Source organism: Amblyomma mixtum, chromosome 5, assembly GCF_055824585.1.
Source record: "Amblyomma mixtum isolate Tamu chromosome 5, ASM5582458v1, whole genome shotgun sequence".
NCBI classification, from domain to species: domain Eukaryota; kingdom Metazoa; phylum Arthropoda; class Arachnida; order Ixodida; family Ixodidae; genus Amblyomma; species Amblyomma mixtum.
The window spans coordinates 71629971-71652241 of NC_143016.1; the positions used below are offsets into that span (position 1 = coordinate 71629971).

Here is a 22271-nt window from a genome sequence, read left to right on the forward strand (position 1 = left end):
GGCAAAGCCGAAGAAAGCCTCAGCTGAATAAACGTCCGCAGGAAAGGGTCGCGTTGATCTCGAAGAAACAGAAATCTTGACACCACCTGCCTCAGGTACAAGTGTGGCAAGGAAAGACCGCCTTTTCTCAAACGCAGAAATAAATTATCACGTTTAGTCCTGTCCCATAAGGACTGCCAAAGAAAAAATTGCGAAGAGACGATGAAACTTTTGAATGCTAAGTCGAGAGCATGAAAGGACCTGCAACAAATAGCACACTTTTGAAACCAGATATACATTTCATATGTTTGCGCGCGTGAATACAGACAGTTCCTTTCCCGATAAAATTTCTGTGCACGCGTGGAGAGTTCTTGAATTTTCTCCTTCCAAGAGTCATCGTTATCTTGATACTTGTCAAGAGGTACACCTAGGTATTTGGAAGGAACATGTGACCATTTTACAGTTGCATGAAAGAAAGGCGCTGATGCCCAATTCCCATGCCAAAGGCCCGCACACTTGTCCAGGTTAACAACGCACAAAACCTACGAACAACCGACATCGCATGTTCTATGCTGCTGTGGTCACTACAGAAATCTGCCACATCATCGGCATAAGCCTATACTTTAATTTCACATGCTTCCAGTTCGAAACCACGAATACAGCTGTTATTTATTACATTTCGGCAAAGTGGCTCCAGGTACAGAGCGAAAAGTAGCGGTGACATTGGACAGCCTTGCCGCACGGATGCTCTAACGGCAATTCTGTCTGTGAGCTCTCGGTTAACAACCAAATTCGTGGTACCGTTACTATAGGCCATTTTAACCCCTTTTAAAATAACTTCTCCAACACAGACATGTTCGAGGATTTTAAAAAGAATGTCATGACATACACGGTCAAACGCCTTCACTAAATCAATTTGCAACATTGCGACTCGCCTAAATTCAGCGTCACAGCATTCCAGTATACTCCGAGTGACATGGACATTCGTGAAGATGGTCCGCCCTTGAATTTCACACGTCTGGTGGGGGCGAACCAAGATGTCCATAACTGATTGTAAATGTTTGGCTAATACTTTCATAAAAATTTTATTATCAACGTTAGTAAGCGTTATCGGCCGATGAGCAGTAACTTGCTTAAGCTGAGCAGGATTGTCAGTTTTCGGTATAAGTACTGTATGTGCACGGGAAAACGACGGTGGTAAAATACCAATTCTAAATGACTATTCATGAACGCGTTGTAAAATGAGAGCAGTTTCACGTTTGAACGCCTTATAAAATTCTGCTGTTATCCCGTCAGGACCTGGCGATTTCTCCAAGTGAAGCTCATCAATAGCGTATTCCAATTCCGCTGTTGATAAGTCGGCAGACAGGATGTCAGTGTCTTCACTGGTCAGTCGGGGTAATAGACTTAACAATTCATCCTGAAACGCCTGTACATCCGCCGATTTGGAACCGAACAAATCACGGTAATGCTCACTGAAAGCCTCCCTTATCGCCTTGAGATTGTCTGTCAGAATGCATTTGTTTTCAATTTCTACGATATCTTTTCTTCTAGCGTATGTTTTATCTGTCGTCAAATTCCGCCTACTGGGTATATCATCTGCCAGCAAGCGATCTGTTCGTGCACGAATTGCAGCTCCCTGAAACAATGTCACACCGATAACCTCAAGCTTTACTTTAACTTCGCTGATAAGGTCAGTGTATAGTCCCGGAGCTCTCTTTTTTCTCTATAATTAATTCTTTCAACATGTGTTTTAGGTTCTTCTGTTCCGCTTTTTCAGCGTGCTTGATTTCTACGGACCTTTCAATAGCCCTCATTTTGGCATCAACTTTGAATTCCTCCCCCTTTTCTGCCCAACTTTTTCCATAATTCAACCGAACTTCTTCTAACACGTTCTTTGTTTCTAAAAGAAACGTATCGTTCTTTAGTAATTTTGCATTGAGCTTCCACAAGTCCCAGCTGAATTTCGCTTGAGGTGCCACGTCCCTTCCCACGGTGAATATGACACAACAGTGATCGCTAAACGTAACCGGTTCGACGATGTAGTTATCGTAAATTGCCGCCAGCTCAAGGGAAACGTAAGCTCTATCTAGCCTAGCATGACTACGCCCTTGAAAATGTGTATAATGACTCCTCATTCCGCCCTTTCCAAACTGGGCTACGTCTTGAAATGAATACTTTTCAATGTTTTCTTTCAAGAAAACAGCACTTTCGCTTGCTCGATGGTTTGGAATGAACAAAGGCGCGTCGTGAATACGGTGTCTTCGTTCACTCCCATCTTCCTTCCTTCCCGTTACGGCGAGGTTCAGGTGTCCACCGTGGTATGCGAGACAGATAATTTCCTTTCCTCAAAAACCAATTTACCGACAAGTAAAGCGTAGAACCGGACGGGCGATGGCGTTCTGTGGACTCCCTGGCAGCGTCCCAAGACGCTGTCGCGTTTCGCTCTAAGAAAAGTTTAACATCTTAACACGTCAGTTACACAAGCAGCAACACTGCGCTAAGGCTTTCGCCTCACCGCACTTTAGGTCAACAAAGTGCCCCACTGAACTTTTTTTCAGCCAGCGTCCGCTTCGGCGGACGCGGTTGTTGCGACGCGCGTCTTCTTTCTCTCTCTTTTTACCCTTACTCATATCTTTCAACAGTATTCTATCTGCACGTGGCAGCGGTGGTGGCTCGGCTTGAGCCAGTAGGCAGGCCCGCGCACTTTCCTTTTCATTCTTCTCTCAGTCGCAACCAACCGCGGATGCGCGAGAAAGCAACAACGTGCTCGCGGGAGAGTTCACGTCCCTGCATTTCGCATACTGGACTCCCTCGCCGCGCACCCGCCCCGCCATGTGGAGCTGATATGGGTGCCTGCCCACTCCGGGAATCCCGGAAACGAGGCCGCCAACGCTTTAGCCCGAGCTTCTCTCAACCGGGCACCGGCGGCCTCCGACCTGGGGTTCTCGCGGGAGCGCATGCACTCATTCAGTGAAATGACGCCGGCCTACAAAGCCCAGCGTCGGCTCTACCCCCCACCTCATCCTTCCCTCGACAATTACCATCAGACACTTTGGAGGCGGCTCCAAACACGCACTTTGCCCTCCCCTTATATACGGTCGCGATATCACCCAGTCCACACGAACCCTTCCTGTACCCTCTGCCACCACCCCAAAGCCACCCTCGACCATATTCTTTTCCTCTGCCCGGCGGATCCTCCCCCGCGGGGCCTGGAGCACCTTACCTCATGGGAGGCTTGGGAGACCCTACTGCGCTCCGAGGACCCGGCCAAGCAAGCCATCGCCACCGGCCGGGCTGCCAGCGTCATGAGCCTCCGGGACATGAACGTTTGAGTGCAGTGGGGCCGTGCGGGGGCCCAAGGACCGACGTGTCCAAAACTCCCTTGTTATAAATAAAGTTTTCGTCATCATCATCATCATCATCTTGCAAAGCGTCGCGCTAAAGATTGGAGCTCGGGGACAACGTTCTACCTCGCAGAGTAGTTTCACGTCATCGGTCACCGATGAACATCAACACCTGACTGCTCAGGTGGTGGTGGTGGTGAAAAACTTTAATCAAGAGAGCTTGAGGGTTAAAAAATAAATAACCCTGCTGCATGGTCGGTATCCTTAGTCCGGGACACCGCATGACGAGGCCCCGTCTCGCGCCCGCTTGACCAGAGCCCTTTGGGACTCCAGTGTGGAGCAGTTGAGGAGGGCAGTCTCCCATGCCTCTCGGGTGGGGGTGGGGGAGGGGGGAAGGTGAGGATTCTGAGTACATGCCCACACCATGTGAAAGATATCGCAGATCTCTCCACAGTGCGGGCAGCGCCCATCTGTGTTCGGATCGAAGTGTTTTGCTATTGCAGGACAGAGAAGGGTTCCTGTCTGCAGGCGCCGCAGAGTTCGCTCCTCCGCCTTACTCAGCCCCTTGGCAGGTGCCGGGTAGAGACGGTGGCTGTCGCAATAATAAATTAGGATTTCGCGGAACCGCAGAAGCGGTTTATGAGCTTCTGAGCCATGAGAGCTAGGATGAGGAGCCCGGTGTGTGAGCGCTCGGGCGGCCGCATCAGCGGCCTCATTGCCTCGTAGACCCTGGTGGCCAGGAGCCCAGATCACTTTTGTGCGAGTTGGATCGGCGAGAGCGCGTCTTAGAATTTGCGAGGCCAGAGGTGATATTTCGCCTGCAAGATAATGTTCACAGGCCCGGCAAGAGTCTGTAATAACCGTTTTCGATTTTGGATCGGCGGCAGCGAGAGCTATTGCGACTTCCTCCGCTCGTGTTGAATTTGGGGCCCGAAAAGATAGCCCATCGACATTCATTCCCCGGTGGACTACGGCAGCCGTGAAGAATCCTGCGGGCGACGGCCCTGTGATGTCCACGTAATAGACGCCCTCTTTATACCCATATTGCCTCTCAAGCGTGCGAACCCGCGCTTGTCGTCTGCCTTCATGTGAAGCCATGTCCATGTTACGCGGGAGCGGAGCGGCCAAGAGCATGTGGCGCCACAGCACCGGGATGTTCTCCGTCCCCTCTGGTATGCATGTGTGTTGGATGTGTAAGCGGTTTAGCAGGCGGCGCCCAGGCACCGTCTGCGATAGCCGCGTATATTGGTTCACGAGGTGGGCCTCCCGCAACTCCTGATAGGAGTTTACCACTCCCAACGCCTTCAGTTTGGCGTTGGAGGTAGCCACCGGAAGGTCCAGTGCTCGCTTTGTTGCCTTCCTGGTGATGGCGTCAATGCGCTCGTCTTGTTGTTTGGTGGTGCGTAGGTACGGCACGGCGTAGAGGATCCGGCTGGCCACGAAGGCATAGGCGAGCCGTAGCGCGTCCCTGCCCCGCAGACCACCCCGCTTGTTGGAAACACGGCGGATCATGCGCCCTACCTGTTCACCTATGCTCTTGAGTTTCGCTATAGTAGAGTCCGGCCTAAGTTTGTTATTGATGAACAGACCCAGGATCCGGAGCTCCGCCACTTCTCTGATGGGACCGCCTGACAGAGATATGTGTAGAGACGTGTTATCCTTGTGGTTTGTCCTGACGTGTAGAAGCTCTGATTTGGCGGGAGCACATTGGAGACCACAGTCGGCAGCATATGCTTCGACTATGGTGGCGGCCTGCTGAAGGCGGTCCTCTATCTCCCCAAGGCTCCCCTCGGTGGTCCAGATTGTAATGTCGTCTGCGTAGAGTGCGTGTTTTATGCCATCTACCTGAGCCAGTCGGCCGGGCAGGTGTACTCCTCGTCCTCGATCCGGAGGAGTGCCTGACGCGCAGAGAGGAAGTCTCTGACATAGGCGAAGACCTTCGCCCCGCAGTTAGTGGTGTTCAAGTTAGAGAGTATGGTGGCATGTTTAACATTGTCAAACGCCCCCTTAAGATCGAGGGCGAGAATGGCCTTGTCGTTTTGTTGCATGGCTGTGGGTCGTATTATGTCCCTGTGTAGTTGGAGTAGGACATCCTGTGCAGACATGTGCGGGCGGAACCCGAACATAGTGTCTGCAAAGAGGCCCTTACCCTCCATGTATGGAGAGAGGCGATCCCGAACCATCGTCTCCATGAGCTTTCCCACACACGAGGTTAATGAGATGGGTCTCAAGTTGTCCGTAGTCACGGCTTTACCTGCTTTGGGGATGAACGTTACAAGGGATGTTTTCCATTCGAGTGGGAGCGGACACCCATCCCAGATCTGATTTATGTATTGTAGCAAATGGAGATATGCACAGTCGGAGAGGTTCGCCAACAGTTTCACTGTTATGCGATCCCGACCCGGTGCCCCACCTCGGCGCATTTTAGCCAGGGCCGCCTTAAGGTCATGCAACTCAAAAGGGGCGTCTAAATCCTGATTTGGATTGCCGGAGTACGTGTACTCGGGCCCAACCGGGTCGTTTGTGCGGCAGAGATACCTGTCGCACAAAGTGTCCGCAAGTTGCGCCGTCGTACCTTGGTACCCGTGCAGAGCCCGCCGGAGCTGTTTTTTACCAGGCGAAGGCAACACGCCGAAGAATCGCCAGGAGAACACGCGCAACATTGCCAACGCAATTTACCTGGTTTAACCAGATCTAAACCACTGCCAATTTTTGTTTTCCTCTGGAAATAATTTGCGGAGAAGTCAAGCGTAGTCATTGTGAGAGGCGTTTCTTTTTTATCTTCGCCGGGCACGTCTGCGAATTTCTAGTAGTGGTTGGAAAAACCAGGAAAAGATATAACATGCCGGTCCAGTGGCGCGTCTGACTTCGCTCCAGGCGAAAACGCTACGCTGAGCAAAAACACGAGAAATAATTCAGGGGGCACTTTGGCTCTCTAAAGTGCTGCAAGGCGAAAGCGTTTCCTGGCGCACTGTTTGTTTTTATCTACTTTTTTTTTCATATTCTCTTTATTTTTGCTCCAATCTTGTTTTTATTGTTTTGTTTTTGTTTTGTATTCGTTTTTGTTTTGTATTGTATTGTTTTGTTTTTGTTTTCGCCGAGCTCTTCGGCGATTTTCTAGTAGTGTGGGCGAAAATACCTGGAAAAGAAATAGCGCGCTGGTCCAATGGGTGCATAACTTTGCTGCAGGTGAAAATGCTGCGTTAAGGAAAATATACGAGAAAAAATTAACGCCTCTAGCTGCCAGCGGTCCCTGTTCGCACGGTGCCTGACGACGATAGGCTGATGCTGAAGTGGATAGCAGCCTGAAGTGCATATTTTTTATGGCGAAAAGCTCTACTCTGGGCATGCAAAGTCTCAAGGTCGAAACCGCTTGACAACGACAAGCTCTACTCTGGGCATGCAAAGTCTCAAGGTCGAAACCGCTTGACAACGACAAGCTCTACTCTGGGCATGCAAAGTCTCAAGGTCGAAACCGCTTGACAACGACCTTCCACTGGAAGGAGGGGTGGAGGTGTGGCTCTGACGTCAGATCACGTGCCTCGCTCGCCGCCGTGCCGCAGCTGCGCTCGCTTCTCGCCGCTGCCTCCCTCGCTTTGAGTAAGACGTTTCACCACTCTCCGAATCACGTGGTCAGAGTGGAGAGGGTCAAAATAAAAAGCGGCTGTCTGGCAAAGCCTCGCTTGAGGATATAATGGCTGAGAAGCGTGCCTGGCCCTCGAGGCAAACGATTTGCAATCAATCGAAGGCAAGCAGAGTCGGACCATCCGGCTGATAATGATCGGAGACAAGCAGCGTTAGCGCGAAAACGTGTGGCGTACGATACAGAGACGGATGAAGAACGAGAGCAGAGACTGGCTTAGGCGAAGCTGCTGCTTCTAGGCAAAACTGAAGACCTTGTTTAACCAGGCGTAGACGAGCTTTTCGCTGATTTTACTAAGTTCAGCTGGGTTGAACCACAACCAATTTTTTTTTTCTTTTCACTCCCAAATTGCCAGGAAAGTATTCCGGGGAGGCTGCGAAAACCGTGGAACTGTGCGGGAGTTGCCTGACATAGCGCGGAGCCCCCTACTCACTCCCGGGTCAGCGTACCTGAGTTGGGAAGGTAGGGGTGCGTCTTATATCGCTGGACATTAAAGTTTCTCTCTCTCTGACCTAGCGAAAGTGTATAAAAATTGCCTCTCCTGGCTTTCGCAGCGATCTGCTTAACCCCACCTTTGAGGAATATATCTGATAAAAGTAGACGATTAAAAGAATCGCTGGTGGTTTAGCATTTCTGAGCACGAAATAGTGTGCGAAAGCACAGTCTGCATTGTTATCATCGCCAGCGTCAATTTACCCGATCAACCTCGGCTACAGATCAGGATGAACATTTCTGAAATTTCAAAGCTTTTAAAAGCCGTTATGGCTTTGCTTTGTCGCTGTATGGCTCCACTGACGTCGATGCGGATGTGGAGCGCTAACTACAGGGGTATATACAAATAACGCTTTCCTTATTTTATTTCCTTATTTCTCTTATTTCTGTATTTCCTTTCCTTTCTGTATTCCCTGCTTTACAAATCTATATTGCATGGATTCGCAAGTTGTAACCAACGTTGATTCTGATCTTGCTGGTCAGTGGAACGAATGTGAGCGCCCTTCACGCTATCATCGCGGTCGGAGCTAGGATAATAGTAATAAAAAAAAATTTCTTAAGAGTTTGGGCACAGAGGGTGGATGACAGAGATTTGGAGCTTCAGTGATCGGTCTTTCCTGTTCGCTGTACCCGCCTGCACCCAGATTTCCAGTGTGCCGAACTGCCAAAATGAACTTTCTTTATTAGCGTTTAAATCCCCGAGTAAAACATACCGCAGTACATGCCATGAAAAGACAGAGTTGACCGTATTCTGGAGGGAGGAGTTATTCTGGCCTGTGGTTTTGACTCTCCGATGTGCGAATACACGTTAAATGCCTGTTAGCAGACCACCATCTGGAGGGCAACAGTGTACTGCGTGTTCGGTCAGAGCGTCTTGAGCTGGACAGGTGTCCGTGCTGGTATTTGGAAGCTCGATATGAATGCATACTGTTCAGTGGCATTAATGTCGGGGTCACAAACGGGGCGGTGCCTGAACGATGGATCATTAACGATGTGGGGTGGATGTCTATTAGACCGTGCATAAGTAATTACGAGGAAACAGTGGTGGACTGCAAACCCGCTCATATTGTCGACGACATAGCTACAAGTAAAGCCCATATGTTTGCTAACGTGTCTGCGACCGTTGTAAACCTCCCCAGAAAGCAGCAAAGAGTGCAGTGCTAACCGTATAGATTGGAAGTAATGAATGAATGCTATAGCGGTAACTAGCTATGAGGCGACCACCGGCGCCTCGCTTCGATAGTTAATGCAGCCGTTGCAGGTTTTGTTGCCGCTGTCAGCAGCAGCATGATGCCTTGAGCTATAATCGGAGCACTTAACCAGCAGCATGTCATTCACAGCAAAAACGATCGTGGTACTAACGAGTAGCTCCGAGAGACTTGGCAAAAGCTTCGATAGCGCGCTTTGTGGCACATTGCATGGCACGTGGACACGGGTTGAGATGTGCCGTAGGCAAGGGCTTCGGATTAATTTAGACCAGATGTGGCTGTATAACGTGCACCGATGTCGTGCACTGAACTTTAATTTCTCGTCGGCAGCCACCGCGGCCGGCGTTGGGCCACGCCCTCTAAGCCACCACGCCAGGTTCACACCCATCTGACGGCGTTACAGATCAGGTGCATTGTGTGGAAGCCTCTGCAGCGACCTTTACAAAAGCGCACACGAACTGATCCCCACAGTCCAGTCAAGCACTTCATAGCCCTCTGTCAAGCTGTGAAAACATTCACAACATTCGGTAACATTCATGCGACTGAAGGGCAGGAGCGTGCAGCGGCGAGCACAAGGTACTGTTCAAGCTCACAGTGTGACGCTTATTAGAGGCGACCATGACACAGTATCCTGAGGGTGAATTGCACGCAAGCTTGAAAGATCCCAGCCGCCGCGTCAACGTTGGCATGTAGGGCTGTTAGCCGTAACTGTAGCAAGCACTCAGACCGAGCTTGTTAGGATCATATTCGGAATCGTGGCGGACTTCACCTTTCTCCGTGAGCTTACATCTGGAAGAGCGCGTTCGACTCCAGCAACAGAAGAGTTCGGACAGAATGGATTAAAAAACTGCAGGCGAGTGAAACGAGTGAGCACAGCGTCCAAGCTTCCTTTACGAATGCATCGAAGGCGCCTTTTGCACGAGTCTTTCCCACTTCGGTTTTGGCAAAATCGATGCTGTTGATTTCCGATGACAGCTTCCCGTCCGTCGACAAGAGCGGCAGTATATGAAGGAACGCAAAGTAGCGGGCGGTGTTGCTTCTTTATAGCCAAACAAAAATGCACTTGCTTCGAAAGTCACGCTGTTTTTCGTGTACTATGTCGCCGGTAAGTGCAGGCTTGGGAGAGTATGAGAAAACTGCAGAAACTTTAAACGTTGGACGACATCACGGCACAGACGATGGAGCTGGCTGAGTCATCAGTCCCATTTCCTGCATTAGACGTCAAACAGGTGATTTCCTTTCAGGATATGGGCGCCTCCACGGATATCTTGCTGGGACAATTATCTTTTGTGCATGGACAGGTTTTTTTATGCCCCCTTTATAAACATTCGTATTGTTAATAGCGTTGGATGCTTCGTAGTTTGCTGATGATAATAATAACCAATGTAACCGCTGGTCTTTTGACCAGTGGTTGAGAGACTGCGGATGCGGTCCACTCCCGCCAGACCAGCCAAGCCCTCGATCGGCCAGGAGATGAACGTGAGGAAAATTATAGGAGGAAGGCGCTCGTCTTGAACTGTCGCTGTTCGACGAGCGCCTTCCATAGTCCGGTAGGGGGGTGGGCGAGCCTGCTTCGCGGGGTGGGGCAGGCTGTGCGTGGTCTCGTATCGAAACACAGCAGCCCGCACCCCGAAGCGGCCGCCTATTGGAGCTGTGCCCACGAACCCGAGGTGTGAGCAGCGCTGGTCCGGATGCAGCCGTACCTGCGCAGCACGGGCAGAGTGAGCGTGTCACCACGAGTACGATTTATAGGAATGCACTCACAAAAATCACCAAAACTTAATCAGCTAGCGTAAAGAAAAGCTCCATGAACGGAGTCTATGTTCTGCAACCTTAAGTCCTGACGTAGTTATAGCGCTTCATTTATTCTTTTGTCTTAACTAAACTGATCTGTTAAAGCGCTGTCGCTGAGGCCAGCCACAAAAATCTGAACGCAGAGAAGGATCGACATTAATCATAAGAGTCACGCAAGATTCACGGCCCTAACGGCCTTCCTCATGTGTGTTTGTCTTTTTGCGCTCAAGCATCTATTACGAATCAATACTAACATGCCAAACTTTTTGCTCCACTTGAGTCTCGGTCTGAGAACTCTACCTGCTTTGCTTAACAACCTTCTTCCCTCTCAAATATTTTTTCCTTCCTTTTTTCTATACACTTTCTGTGCGTTCACATTATTCATGTTCACATTATTTCATGTTCATGTTCACATTATTTCGACAGCAAGCTAAGACATGCGCGCAGACATAGGTGCGCATCCGGGGCAGTTGCGGCTCACATGGCATTTCTCGCACTCTTCATAAAAAGATCGCCTGCTTTGTCTGAAGTACTCTTATGGGCGAATCACGTGTGGGCTGCTCACTCACCGGCCGCGCTCAGAGGGCTGCTCCCAGCGGTGCTCGGTGCGCTCAGGTAGCTCTGTGCTGACGGCAAACAGCTCCTCCTTCCTCACAGGATGTTCGGGGGTGTGCTCAACGGCCGCCCCTACGACCCCAGCTGCTTGTGCCTGCGTTAACGAGGCCGTTGCTCCTATGTCGAAGTAACAGGTCGATGGCTCCTGGGTTACTAATCGAGTCTCTGTCTTGATACGATATTGCATACAAATAGCTGCAAAGGGTATCATCGTATTTCACTTGGTAAAATCAATGCACATGATAAACTAAACTCATTCATTGTTGTATTCTTAAGTTGAAGCCATGGCTTTTTCATTTCGTCTATTTTGGGTAAGTTGGAGTCAGTGCTAAAATTTTCTCAACTCCATCATCGTATTCCAGAATGGTTGACTCCCTTAAAGTAATGTGCGAAAAATGAGAGGACACAAAAGTAAGCCAGAGGCGGGAACAAGACATGGGTGTTAACTTAAAGCTGGCGTTTATTGAGTTCGCTCTTTCAATGCGGTGGACTCTTGATAGTTTGTTGGTAATCAACTGGTGGTGTGTTGGCTTTCTGCGCAATTTTGTATTATCAATTCACAGCATAAAATAGCCAACCCAATTCGACTGGACAGCACGAACCATAAATATGCTCCGCAGTTTCCTTGGTTTAAAACTTGGTTGTATGAAGGCCCATTCACACTTGCGAGTAAGAGGCAGTGCGACTGTTTTGTCTTAAAGTGACTGCCTCAAACAGTCGAAAAGATACAGTTGCAGGCCTGTCGCACGCTGCTCGATTTTATAGCTTTGTAACCCGCAGTCGCAAGCTGCTAACCAGTAAGCGGCGCCTGGGAAGCTAATTAAAGCTTGTTAAACATACGGATTCTTGTTGCCTCTAAAAGTCAAGATCGACCACTCTTGTTCCGAACGAGGCCAATCCGTGAAAGCGACGCGTAGGACACCCTCGGAATTTTCGACTTGGTGCAGATGCCGGGACGCAAGCGACAGCCGGATGCACGCCACGGGGGACAAGAGCGAATGGGCCTTTTATCTGTCCCTGTCCGACTCATTTCAAGGGTGCATCATCGTGCGTAATTAGAAAAAGGAGCAGCCAGCATAAAGAGGGCGGGCAGCGCGAAGTTCAAAGTTTATCTGGTCCCCTTTGACATTGCTGCCAGGCGTCCCCAGGCGGCGCCTAGAGGACGAAGAAGTGAGGGACTCGCGTGCTCTCGCAGCTGGGACTCTGCTTCACTGCCTGCGGCCGGTGCCTAGCCCTTTTGATTGCGGTCTTATTTGTGACAATATTCTTCTGTATAAAAAGTAATTAGATAACACAGAGTTGTTTTAAGTTTGGCCTCAGTTCATTTACTGTTTTGTCTACAGTGCAGCAGTAGTGCGCAGACGGTCTATAAGGACATAATTCAAGATTACTGCTTAGGAGAGTACCATATGTAAAAACAGCTGCTAACTATTGCCTTCCTGGCTCTCTTATTCAATGTCTTTGTGCAGCTTTTGTTAGGTGCATTTCATAAAGAATATTGAAGCTATTGGAGTGAGCTGTGTTCTACACAAGAAAAATTCAGGGGGGGAACTTTGTTGACCTAAAGTGGGGTGAGGCGAAAGCCTTTCGCGCGGTGTTGCTGCTTTTGTCACTGATATGTGGTTAAGATGTTAATTAAATACGCAATTTTTGGTGAATCTTCAATGCTGGAGACACTCGAGGGCGTTTGGGAGGCATCCGTCTGATTCGATGCCTTTCTGCAAACACACTCCAGTGTCCTAGACAAGGAGAACAACATATGCGTTGGTAGGAAATAGCGTAGCCATTAGCACGCTCAAATGCGGAACGGAAGGATGATGGTTGGAATCGCACCGTGCACAAAGATTTTTTTCATGATATGACTAGAAAAAGCGTCACATCTCTGCTGACAACCTTCTGTCGACAACGATGAGGCATTAAAGGCTTACGCCTTAAAAGGCGGTCCAGGTGCGCGCTCGCACAATGCATTGTCGTTCTAATTGCATTGTTTCAATTCAAGTCGCTTTGGGACGTTAAATCTCCACAAATCTATTGCTTCAATTCATTGCGGAAGGGAACTCATCTGACTTGTACCGCCTTATGATACATATGTCCTCCCGTTTATACAGCCGGAGTGTATACAGACAGCTGATTTACACCGTATATTTTAACAATACCGAAACAAACTTCAAAGCGGGATCGCAGCAGAAGTAGTTTTAGCGATGTTAAGTAAATCAAATGTCTGAGCGACGGCGCCCCTCGTGCTCATGTGCCCGGTTTTTTCGCCCTAACTCCTGAAAGCAGGGAGTTCCTAATTAGCGCTATAACTATGCTTGCATCCTTAGTGGCAGTGCGTCGATCTGACGGCCGTCATCGTAGGTTCATTACTCCCGTACCTGAGGCTGCCATGAGCTCGACTGGGATGAAGAGCGCACCGAACACTCCCCGCTAAGGAATGCACCGGCCGGGGTGGTGGCTGTCCGAGCACGTGTTAATCCGTGCAGAGTTTCGGCCGGTTCGTCCCACACGTGAGCCATCGCCTGGTGGACACGGCGTCTGCGGGCACCGAGTGAGGACCGTGGCTGCTCTTCTCCGGTGTCCAGGCAGTATAGGTGGCGGCAGCAGTCCCTGCGGCCGATACCAAAGGATAGCGTATGTATATAGTATAGAGGAAGTCTGGCTGAGAGATTGGGAATCAAAACGCTTGCCTGACGGCCAGCTAACCACAAGCCTGTTGTAGATATCTCGGTGGGGGCTGGTCCATTTATCGCGGACTCTAAAGCGGGAGAAGTGAATTCAGGGAGAACTTATCAAACAAATGTGCTAGTGCTAACTCTTGACTACTTTTTTAGGACAACCAAGCCATACGTATCCCGTGCGTGTGAACATATGGGTTACTCAGTCTAAAGAAGAAAAAGAAAACAGCCAGTAGTTCAACGCGTAGACTCGTCGTTTGTGTTTCCTCCTCGTCGTCGTATTTCTCTCCCTGCTTGAAGCTTCTAGTGACGTCACCGTCTCTGGAAAAGGTTTATGGTTTATAAGGGTTATTCACGGAAACCTAAAAAACAAAATAAAAGCTTAAGCGAAGCCGCCACTCAACTGGCTGAAAGGAACTCCAGTGTTGGCAGACTCCTCCCCTTTTCTGGAAGGTGATTTCATAACAAAAAAGTAAGTCGGTAGCTGGGACGTTTAATTCGATTTCATAGGGAAATCGGCCGCACAGGACAATATTTCGAACTTTCTAAGAATGCTCGGAGAGTGTAGATGAAGTTCCTGCGGTGATTTTCAGATTTCTTTTTAGGGCATCTTTGACTACTGTGTTTACTGGGTTAATGAACGCTCTTTTTCTCCCAAAAACCTGCCAAAATTTGCGGAGGAAAGGGGGGGGGGGGGAGGGCGGGGCATTCAATAGCTTCACAATAACTGTAAAGTGGTGAAACCGAGACAAGAAGTAGGCTCTTGGAATGAATTCTTTATAGGGAACGCCTCACTTGAGAATAAAGCAAGGCAATCTTCAGCTCGATTCCTGTGCTCGAGAACATGGACAGCGCCTTTTATCTCAACCCCGTCCGTATAACTAACGTAGCCGCCAATAATGCTCTCCAAAAAGAGCCGGAGAAGAACTTTCTTTTCATTTCATTACATTAAGCCCCGAAATAAGCCGTGTAACGTAAGGGATGCCTAGATTTAAAAAAAAAAGACAATAAGTGGACTCTTTTTTTATATTTTCAATGAACTGTGATCAACGAGTGATGATAGCAAGGTTTCATGCTATCTATCGAAACCCGCAGCATTCAGAGCGAAGCCCAACTCCAACAAGTTGCTACAATGCTTAATACCCTAGACCGGCATAGAAGCCCTTTGCGATCACTGGCAGATCCTACTGCCTATCATCTGCCTCACGCAACATTTTTATAGGCTGTCTGCTCTTAAGTGTGAGATGTGGTACTATTGACGCTGGACCGATGGCAGATACAGTAGTGCGTAGTATGTAGTAATTGTTTCGGTGTTCAAAAAAAGGGCAGCTGATAGCATTTGCTATCAACACGAGTATAGTGGACACCAGAATCGTTGGTTGCGTTTATTACGCGAGGAAGAAGAAATTGTTTTCTTGAACAGCCAAAGTAGAAGGGGTGGGGGCATTAATTATACGAGTGCGTTCATTACATGAATAAATGCGGCACTGTATACTAGTGGGGTCCAACATACGATACGTGACACCCGACGGAGCAGCTTCAAAATGATCCAACAAACCTTGTTTGAGCATAACATAAGTCAACGAAGGGTCTTAAAATGCGTAGCCAGTAGAAGAAAGTCTCAAAATAGGTCGCGGTCTACACTATGCTCATTTATAATTATTGACAACCCCATACGCCCACTGCAAGGCAAAGGCCTCCCAAATACCTCTTCAATTAACCTTGTCTTGTACTAGTTGCGGTCACCTTATCTCCCCAACTTTCCTGATCTAATCCAAACTTCCTAATCCAAGACTTTCTGCCACCCTCTGCTACACTTGCCTTCTCTTCCAATCCAGTGCGCTACCCTCTGTGACCATCGATCCTCTTTCTTTCCAGTTACACGCCTTTTTTTTTAGTTCTACTAGCATCTCATTCGTTAGTGTGGATTTTGGCCTGACCGACTGTGCTGTGTCCTGGCCTTATAGCATTACATGTATCATTTTGCTTTCCGTAGCTCGCTTCGTTGTCCTTAAATTAAGTTTAACCATTTTCATTAGCCTCCACGTTTTTGCCCATAGGTTAGTGCAGGTAACATACTGCTACTATATACATTCCTATCGAAGGATACTGGCAGTCTGCGAAATGCAATCCATCTTATTCTTATTCTCAGTCATTTCACTCTCATGGTCGAGATCTTACCTGCACTGAGATCTCTTTCGACTTCGAACGTGTCACTGCCGATCGTAAACTGCTGTTCACTTCCGAGACTGCCGAACTTTATTTTAGCGTTTTGCATTTTAGTTTTTAGACCCACCGCTTTGTTTTGCGTGTTTTATTCCTTGTTCATGCTTTTAAATTTATCCATTGAATTTCTTAGCAAGTCAGTTCATCTATGAACCCAAGATTACTAAGGTATTCTGAGTTCTAGTGGTTTCGGAGATATTTTCTGAACACCTTCGGTAAACACGCTGTATTAAACAGATCGCATCTCCAAGCCGGACATATTTCCTTAATGGGAGTTCGCTTATGCATAGAGGACTATGGAGGCTGTGCAGGCACTGTAGATATTTTCCACTATATTTGAATAAGCATTATCTACACCCTGGTTCTCCAATTCACCCATGACTCCTGTGGCTTCGGCTAAGCCAAATGCTCTCTCATAATCAGTGAAGGCTATTTATATGGAATATTACAATATCACGGCTTTATGGGAATGTTTTTTAACAAGCTTTCCGAGAGAGAGGATCTCGAATCAAAGGCTTATGTTAGGTCAGACTACTCCTGCGCGACTGATGTGGAACTGGCCTCATTTGTTTTTTTGATCGAATACCTTCCTACGAAGTTTTTTTCATTTTGGCAGGTTTTTCAGCCGACAAAACTGGTAACGGAACCCACTTCAGTTTTACCAACTAGCCCAGTTGAACGCCTTGCAAAACACGTTTGAAAGATTTTCGCACAAGAGCCACGAGCGGTATGGTACCGAGGGCTGCAAATGGTGTCATTGAAGCGGAGAATATTTACAATACAAATCTCAGGAGGCGGCACCGCCACTCACCAGCTCTGATCCTTTACGATGATCTCTGCAACACCCGTGGTCTTATCTACAGGCAAAAATAAACAAATAAAAGAAGTGAATTCGAGATTCGAAAAGTGAATATCGAACGAAGTTAGCATGCTAAGCAGAGGACACACCGGGACTAATTTCCGGTGGTGACTATTTACTGTAATTTTATAAGAGTGGCGCTGTAGTTCTACCTAACATTACATAGCATGTCATAAGAACGGTAACTTACCAAAATAACACCTCAGAGACGAAATACACTTCGGAACAGGAAATTGTAAACAAGTTACACTAGAGTAGTCACATAAATATTGTGCTTAAACCAAAAATGAGGGAGCAGTGAGGAATTGTAATAACGCTTAGAATAAGATACGAAAGGTGGATTTAGTTAAAAAAAACGATTAATTCTTCACTAAAAATGGAAGGAAACGCAGTTGCGAACATCTCGGTTATATTCATATTCATATTGTATATGATCGATGATATTTGTAAGTGCAGAGATCCTTATGCAAAATTTCTGAACATATCGAGTATTTTGAGAGCTCCATTAATCAGCAAGAGTTCCATGGCTATCTGATAACGTCGCTAACACTCCTCTGCCCCGCCCTCTACCTGTACTACAATAAATATTTTCATAATCTTGCCGTAACCTTCCGAAAGTGACAAGCGCACGTACGCCACTCTTATTCACGGGTTTGCTTTAGAACGCGCGTTCGGCACCAACTGTTGTGGTCTGAGAACTATATTCCCATTCGGCGATGGCCATTTCACACTGAAACCGCATTAACTTGCACGTGTAACTCGTATACCCCACCACGATCATTACGCACAACACTGATAACGTTACTGCAGAATTCCTCATTGGTCTTCAAGGTCGGGAGGTCATTCCACCACCACGATCATTACGCACAACACTGATAACTTTACTGTAGGATTCCTCATTGGTCTCCAAGGTCGGGAGGTCATTCCACCACCATTACGCAGTTCATAACAAAAAATAGCAGCAACAGCGCTGTACATATAAAAATGTAAAAATGGCAAGGCGGGTCTCAAAACCCTTGCCCCTTGGGTTAAGTACCCGGAGCGCTGCTGTTCGACCACGGAGAAGCTTTGGTTGAGGGCGATAAATGGAGGCCTTCTAAGAGCACCTCAGAGCGGGCAACATCATCTATTTAATTTAGGTGACCAAATAACGTCTCCAATGCTTGTCGCCAATTAACAAAGCCTACGCGTACGAGCAACCAAAATCCTCTCCCCTCATCGTAGTGGCACCCTCATGTGGCGGCAGTGGGAAATACAAGCGCGATGGAGTACGAGATGGCGCGCGTCAAGAGATGGCATGCGCCAACAGACGGCACGATGAGTCCCCGCTATATAATTCTGTTCTCCTTAAGGCTATCAGTGAGTTCTGAAAATATTTTTCGAAAGCATCAGATCACCTTGCTAAAGCCTGCCTACGCACGTTTTGACAGGGAACACAAAGAGAACAGTGAGAATAGAAAAAAAAACTGCCGACGATTACGTTACTTCTTAATGTGAAATTTGAGCGTAGCACAGCAGCTATTTCAGCTTTTGTGGCTTGAGCTACACTGGCCGGGGTTGAGCAGTTTCGCGTGGCTCCTGGAGAGCCCTGCTGCGCATGCGCGAGGAGCAAGTGACGTCACTACGCACAGCTGGCTTGGCTCGCCGCACACGTTCGCCTTCCTATCCTTAAAATAACCGTAGTGTAAAACGTTGACGACGCCAAAGAACACAATAAACGCCGACTACTAATGGATTCAGCGCCGCGTTTCTAGCACAACCTTGTGAATTCCTGGAGCCCACATCTCTCGTCCACTGCCCAGGGCGTCCACTGCCCAGGGAGCCATTATGCGCACTTCCTTTCCTTAAAATGATAGGAGAGTAAAACGTTGTCAACGCCAATGAACACAACGAACGCCGACGGCCTATGGCTTCAGCGCCGCGTTTCTGGCACGACGTTGTCAATTGCAACGCATGCATCGCACACCTTTCACTGCCGCAACTTAGCTTAAAGCATGGTTGAGGTGTCCACTGTTAAAAGAGGGTAGTTATGCGCCTTCCCTTTGGTTCAGGTGTCCACCGAGATGTGGGCACGTCACCCTCACATCACGCTACGTATATGCCGACATAGCAGAGCTAAGCCACTGCCATTTCTTTCGGTAGATTGAGGCAAAGAATTTGAGTAAGCGTGTGTACATTGCAGACAAGTTATTTCGTTGCGAAAGGAACACTAGCTCAATGAGCAATTGCGAGGAGCCCCGAAGGGCCCCAACTGCACATGCGCGAGGAGCGAGTGACGTTAGAGCAGTGCGGATCCGCCGCCGACTCCTCAGCTGCGCGGGTGACTCAGAGGTGCCGTCGCCGCTGCGCCAGCAGTGCATTCTCCAGGAGGAGGGACGTCACACGGCGCACAGCTGCGGCGCTGGGGCCACAGCCGTTTCTACAGCTACGCGGGTGACTCAGAGGTGCCGCCGCCGCTGCTAATGCCGCGCCGTTGCTTCCGCTATTCTACTCGGGATGGCCATTGGTCAAACCACAGGCAATTTTTTCACACGTATTCTTTCCTCAAGAAACACTATGCTAGCAGTTCTTGATTGCCATGATAATGCTTTGTGGTAGGAGAAATAGATAAATATATGCTCCACTTGCTGCACCAATGCCTGGTTCTGAAAGTAGAGGCCTATGCAAGTATTTCCCGAGGTTTTCACAGCCCTGAGAAGCGTCACGAGTGAGAGGAACGGGATAAGCTCCCACAGGAGTGGTAAGAAGTTCCTGTTTGTCTTCATATCTAAAGTCCCCACCCACCCTGCCACCACCCTGGCAGGAGGCAGTTAATGGGTGATCACGAGAGTTCGCTCACTGTTGTAAGCTTTAATGCATACGGCTGTCCCACATCTCCCTCTCATCACCCCACTCACCTATAAGCACTATACAGGTGTCCGCTGACCCAGGGTGCCAGTTATGCGCACATCCTTTGCTTAAAATGATCAGTTTAGGAAACGTTCTCGGTGCCAACACCAATGAACACAATGAACGCCGATATAGCTTCAGCGAAGTGTTTCTGGCACAACGTTGTCAATGCCTGCAGCCCACATTCCTCTCTCATAACCCCACGTACCTATAAACGCGATTCAGGCTTCCATTTTCTCGGGGAGCCAGTTATACGCATTTCCTTTCCTTAAGATGATCGGGATGTAAAACGTAAACTCCAACGCCAATGAACACAACGAACGTCGAAACCCTATGGATCCAGCGTCCCCTTTCTGGCACAACGTTGTCAATGCCAACGCATGCAGGACACATCTGTCACTACCGCCACATAACTTAAAGCACGACTGAGGTGTCCACTGCTCTAAGAGGGCATTTATGCGCCTTCCCTCTGGTTCAGGTGTCTACCGAGATGTGTGAGACAGATAGTGCGCCATTTCTTTTCCTCAAAAACCAATTTACCAATTTGTCCTCTGCTTTCCAAGCTCCCGCTCCATTGGTTTCGCAGCTTAAAGCGCGACCAAGGTGCCCACTGTTGGTTGCAAGAGACAACGGCGACGGCGACGCCGCGCAACGCAGAAACGGGTGCCAAAGAGCTGCGCTCTAAAAGCCAAGACTCATGTGCTGGAAAGGCGTTTTATGATGGCTGCCTATGATCTCACGTGCCTGCAGTTCGCATACACCAATGCGGTCAACTATTAATGGTGGGCGGGAACCGATGTGCACGCGCCTCGTTGCGGTGGTTTCTGCATTTCGCTCTATTATAAGACGCTGATTGAGTGTGCACCGCGACATTTTGCAGTATCATCAGTGTAATGACGGGATCTATAGATCAAGAAGAAAAGTGCATTTCTGTTATCTTACGCGTTAGCTTTACAACGCGCGAAGGCGAGGATTATTTTCGCTGGCGCTAAAAACGTGCCCTGTTCACTAGGCGAGCAGTGTTGTTTCCCGCGGAGTTACGTGTTATCGCCATCGTTTGCAACCTCGGATTGTGCTGTTTGTTTGACACTGGTTGCCTCACCAATTATCGCTGCACTGCTTAGATCCATGGCGGCTGGGCACGGATGGGTCGGTGTCCTGCTTGCTGTATTAGCCGGCAGCTGCGCGGACCACGCCTCGAGAGTGATCCTGTCCTTGATACCCCGAAGCCTCTGCGGTGATGTTACACCTCGGCAGTGCCCATCCATCCGTGCTTGCTCGGGCTGAGGATAAGGAAATACGTACTTGAACATCGGCATACTTTATGCAGTTTAAATACAGGATGCCCTGAAAGCGGCGATTTTGATTGAGAACCTTCCAAAAGGTAGGCAAATAACAGTAAATTCGTTAAGGAATGTCACCCGCCAATAAGCTTGTACTACTAATGTCCTGTCATCTTTCTCCTGCCATTTCCATGAACAGAAATGTCTTGTTTGTCGAGCCTGTGTAATAAAAAACAGCGCGAAACACTCACCACGTGAATAACGAGTGTCGATAAAGTGCTGCATTTGAGCGAACGCTTTCCAGAATAAATAAAAGCTGGTGCTGATTCATATTTGTTGTGTCAATATGGACGGTCAACTTTATTTAAGCCGAGCTGCATTGGGGCAGCGTTCATTGTCTGTCACATTGTCTGACACATTGTCCGCCCAAGTCACGTAATCAAATGAACGCTAGGGTGACGCGACACTATTCTACATGTCCAATGACACCGTAATGAATAAATTAGCCGACGCTTAGACATTGCCCAGCCTGGGTTGTGAGATTACAAGGAACCCGTGGAAGCGTTTGTCATAACTTAGGGTTTGGTGACGTCAGTTTCCTTTCCGTGACGCCACATGAGATGACATCCTTGTCATGACCATGCATGATATCTCACACTTGGTCGCTTTGGGACGTTAAACCCCATAAACCAAACCAAACCAAACCAACATCATATACACAGATCTTGTGTGATCATATGACTTGACACTTGACATCGACTATGACACCTGAAGCCAGCAAATTAGCCGATGAGCTCGTCATGCTGTCGATTAACATAAGGTGCACAGACCTGCTCTTGTCTACTGTCCCAATATCCCCACATTTCGTTTCACAACCAAAGTAACCCTGAATCCATGGTAAAGAGAGTTACCTGCCTTACTATGATTACCCAAAGATTTCATGCCAGCTTTGATCCAATACATCCGAAATATTGTTGGCGACTGGGAAGCCTTGGAAGAGACACAAATAAGCACTGCGGAATTTTTACTCTATTTGCCTGCAATAATCGAGAGGTGGTGCGTGTTGTCGCATACCTGCGTAGTCGTTTCAGCAGCGCTTGACTGTAAGCACGGTAAGAGCAGCGAGGCGTGACGGCGACTGCGTGGGGCCAGGGTGGTGGCTAACTGGGGCAGCGTGTTTTTCAACTCGCCGATGTCCCCGCAGTGCGGTCGCTGATTTTTGTCGCAGCCCTCGTTGGTGGCGTCAGACATGATTGGCGGG

At 48.5% G+C, this 22271-nt stretch overlaps 1 protein-coding gene across 1 annotated transcript; it reads right to left on the reverse strand.

Moving 5' to 3' along the window:
• Positions 1–5673: 5673 nt before the first annotated feature.
• Positions 5674–21005, reverse strand: LOC149342625 (uncharacterized). The gene is made up of 5 exons (XM_089545012.1): positions 20830–21005; positions 16791–16836; positions 13454–13685; positions 11033–11172; positions 5674–10372 (listed from the first exon to the last, which is right to left on the reverse strand). The coding sequence occupies exons 1-5, from the start codon at positions 20993–20995 to the stop codon at positions 10312–10314; spliced, it is 645 nt and encodes a 214-aa protein (XP_089401138.1). The 5' UTR covers positions 20996–21005; the 3' UTR covers positions 5674–10311.
• Positions 21006–22271: the final 1266 nt, after the last annotated feature.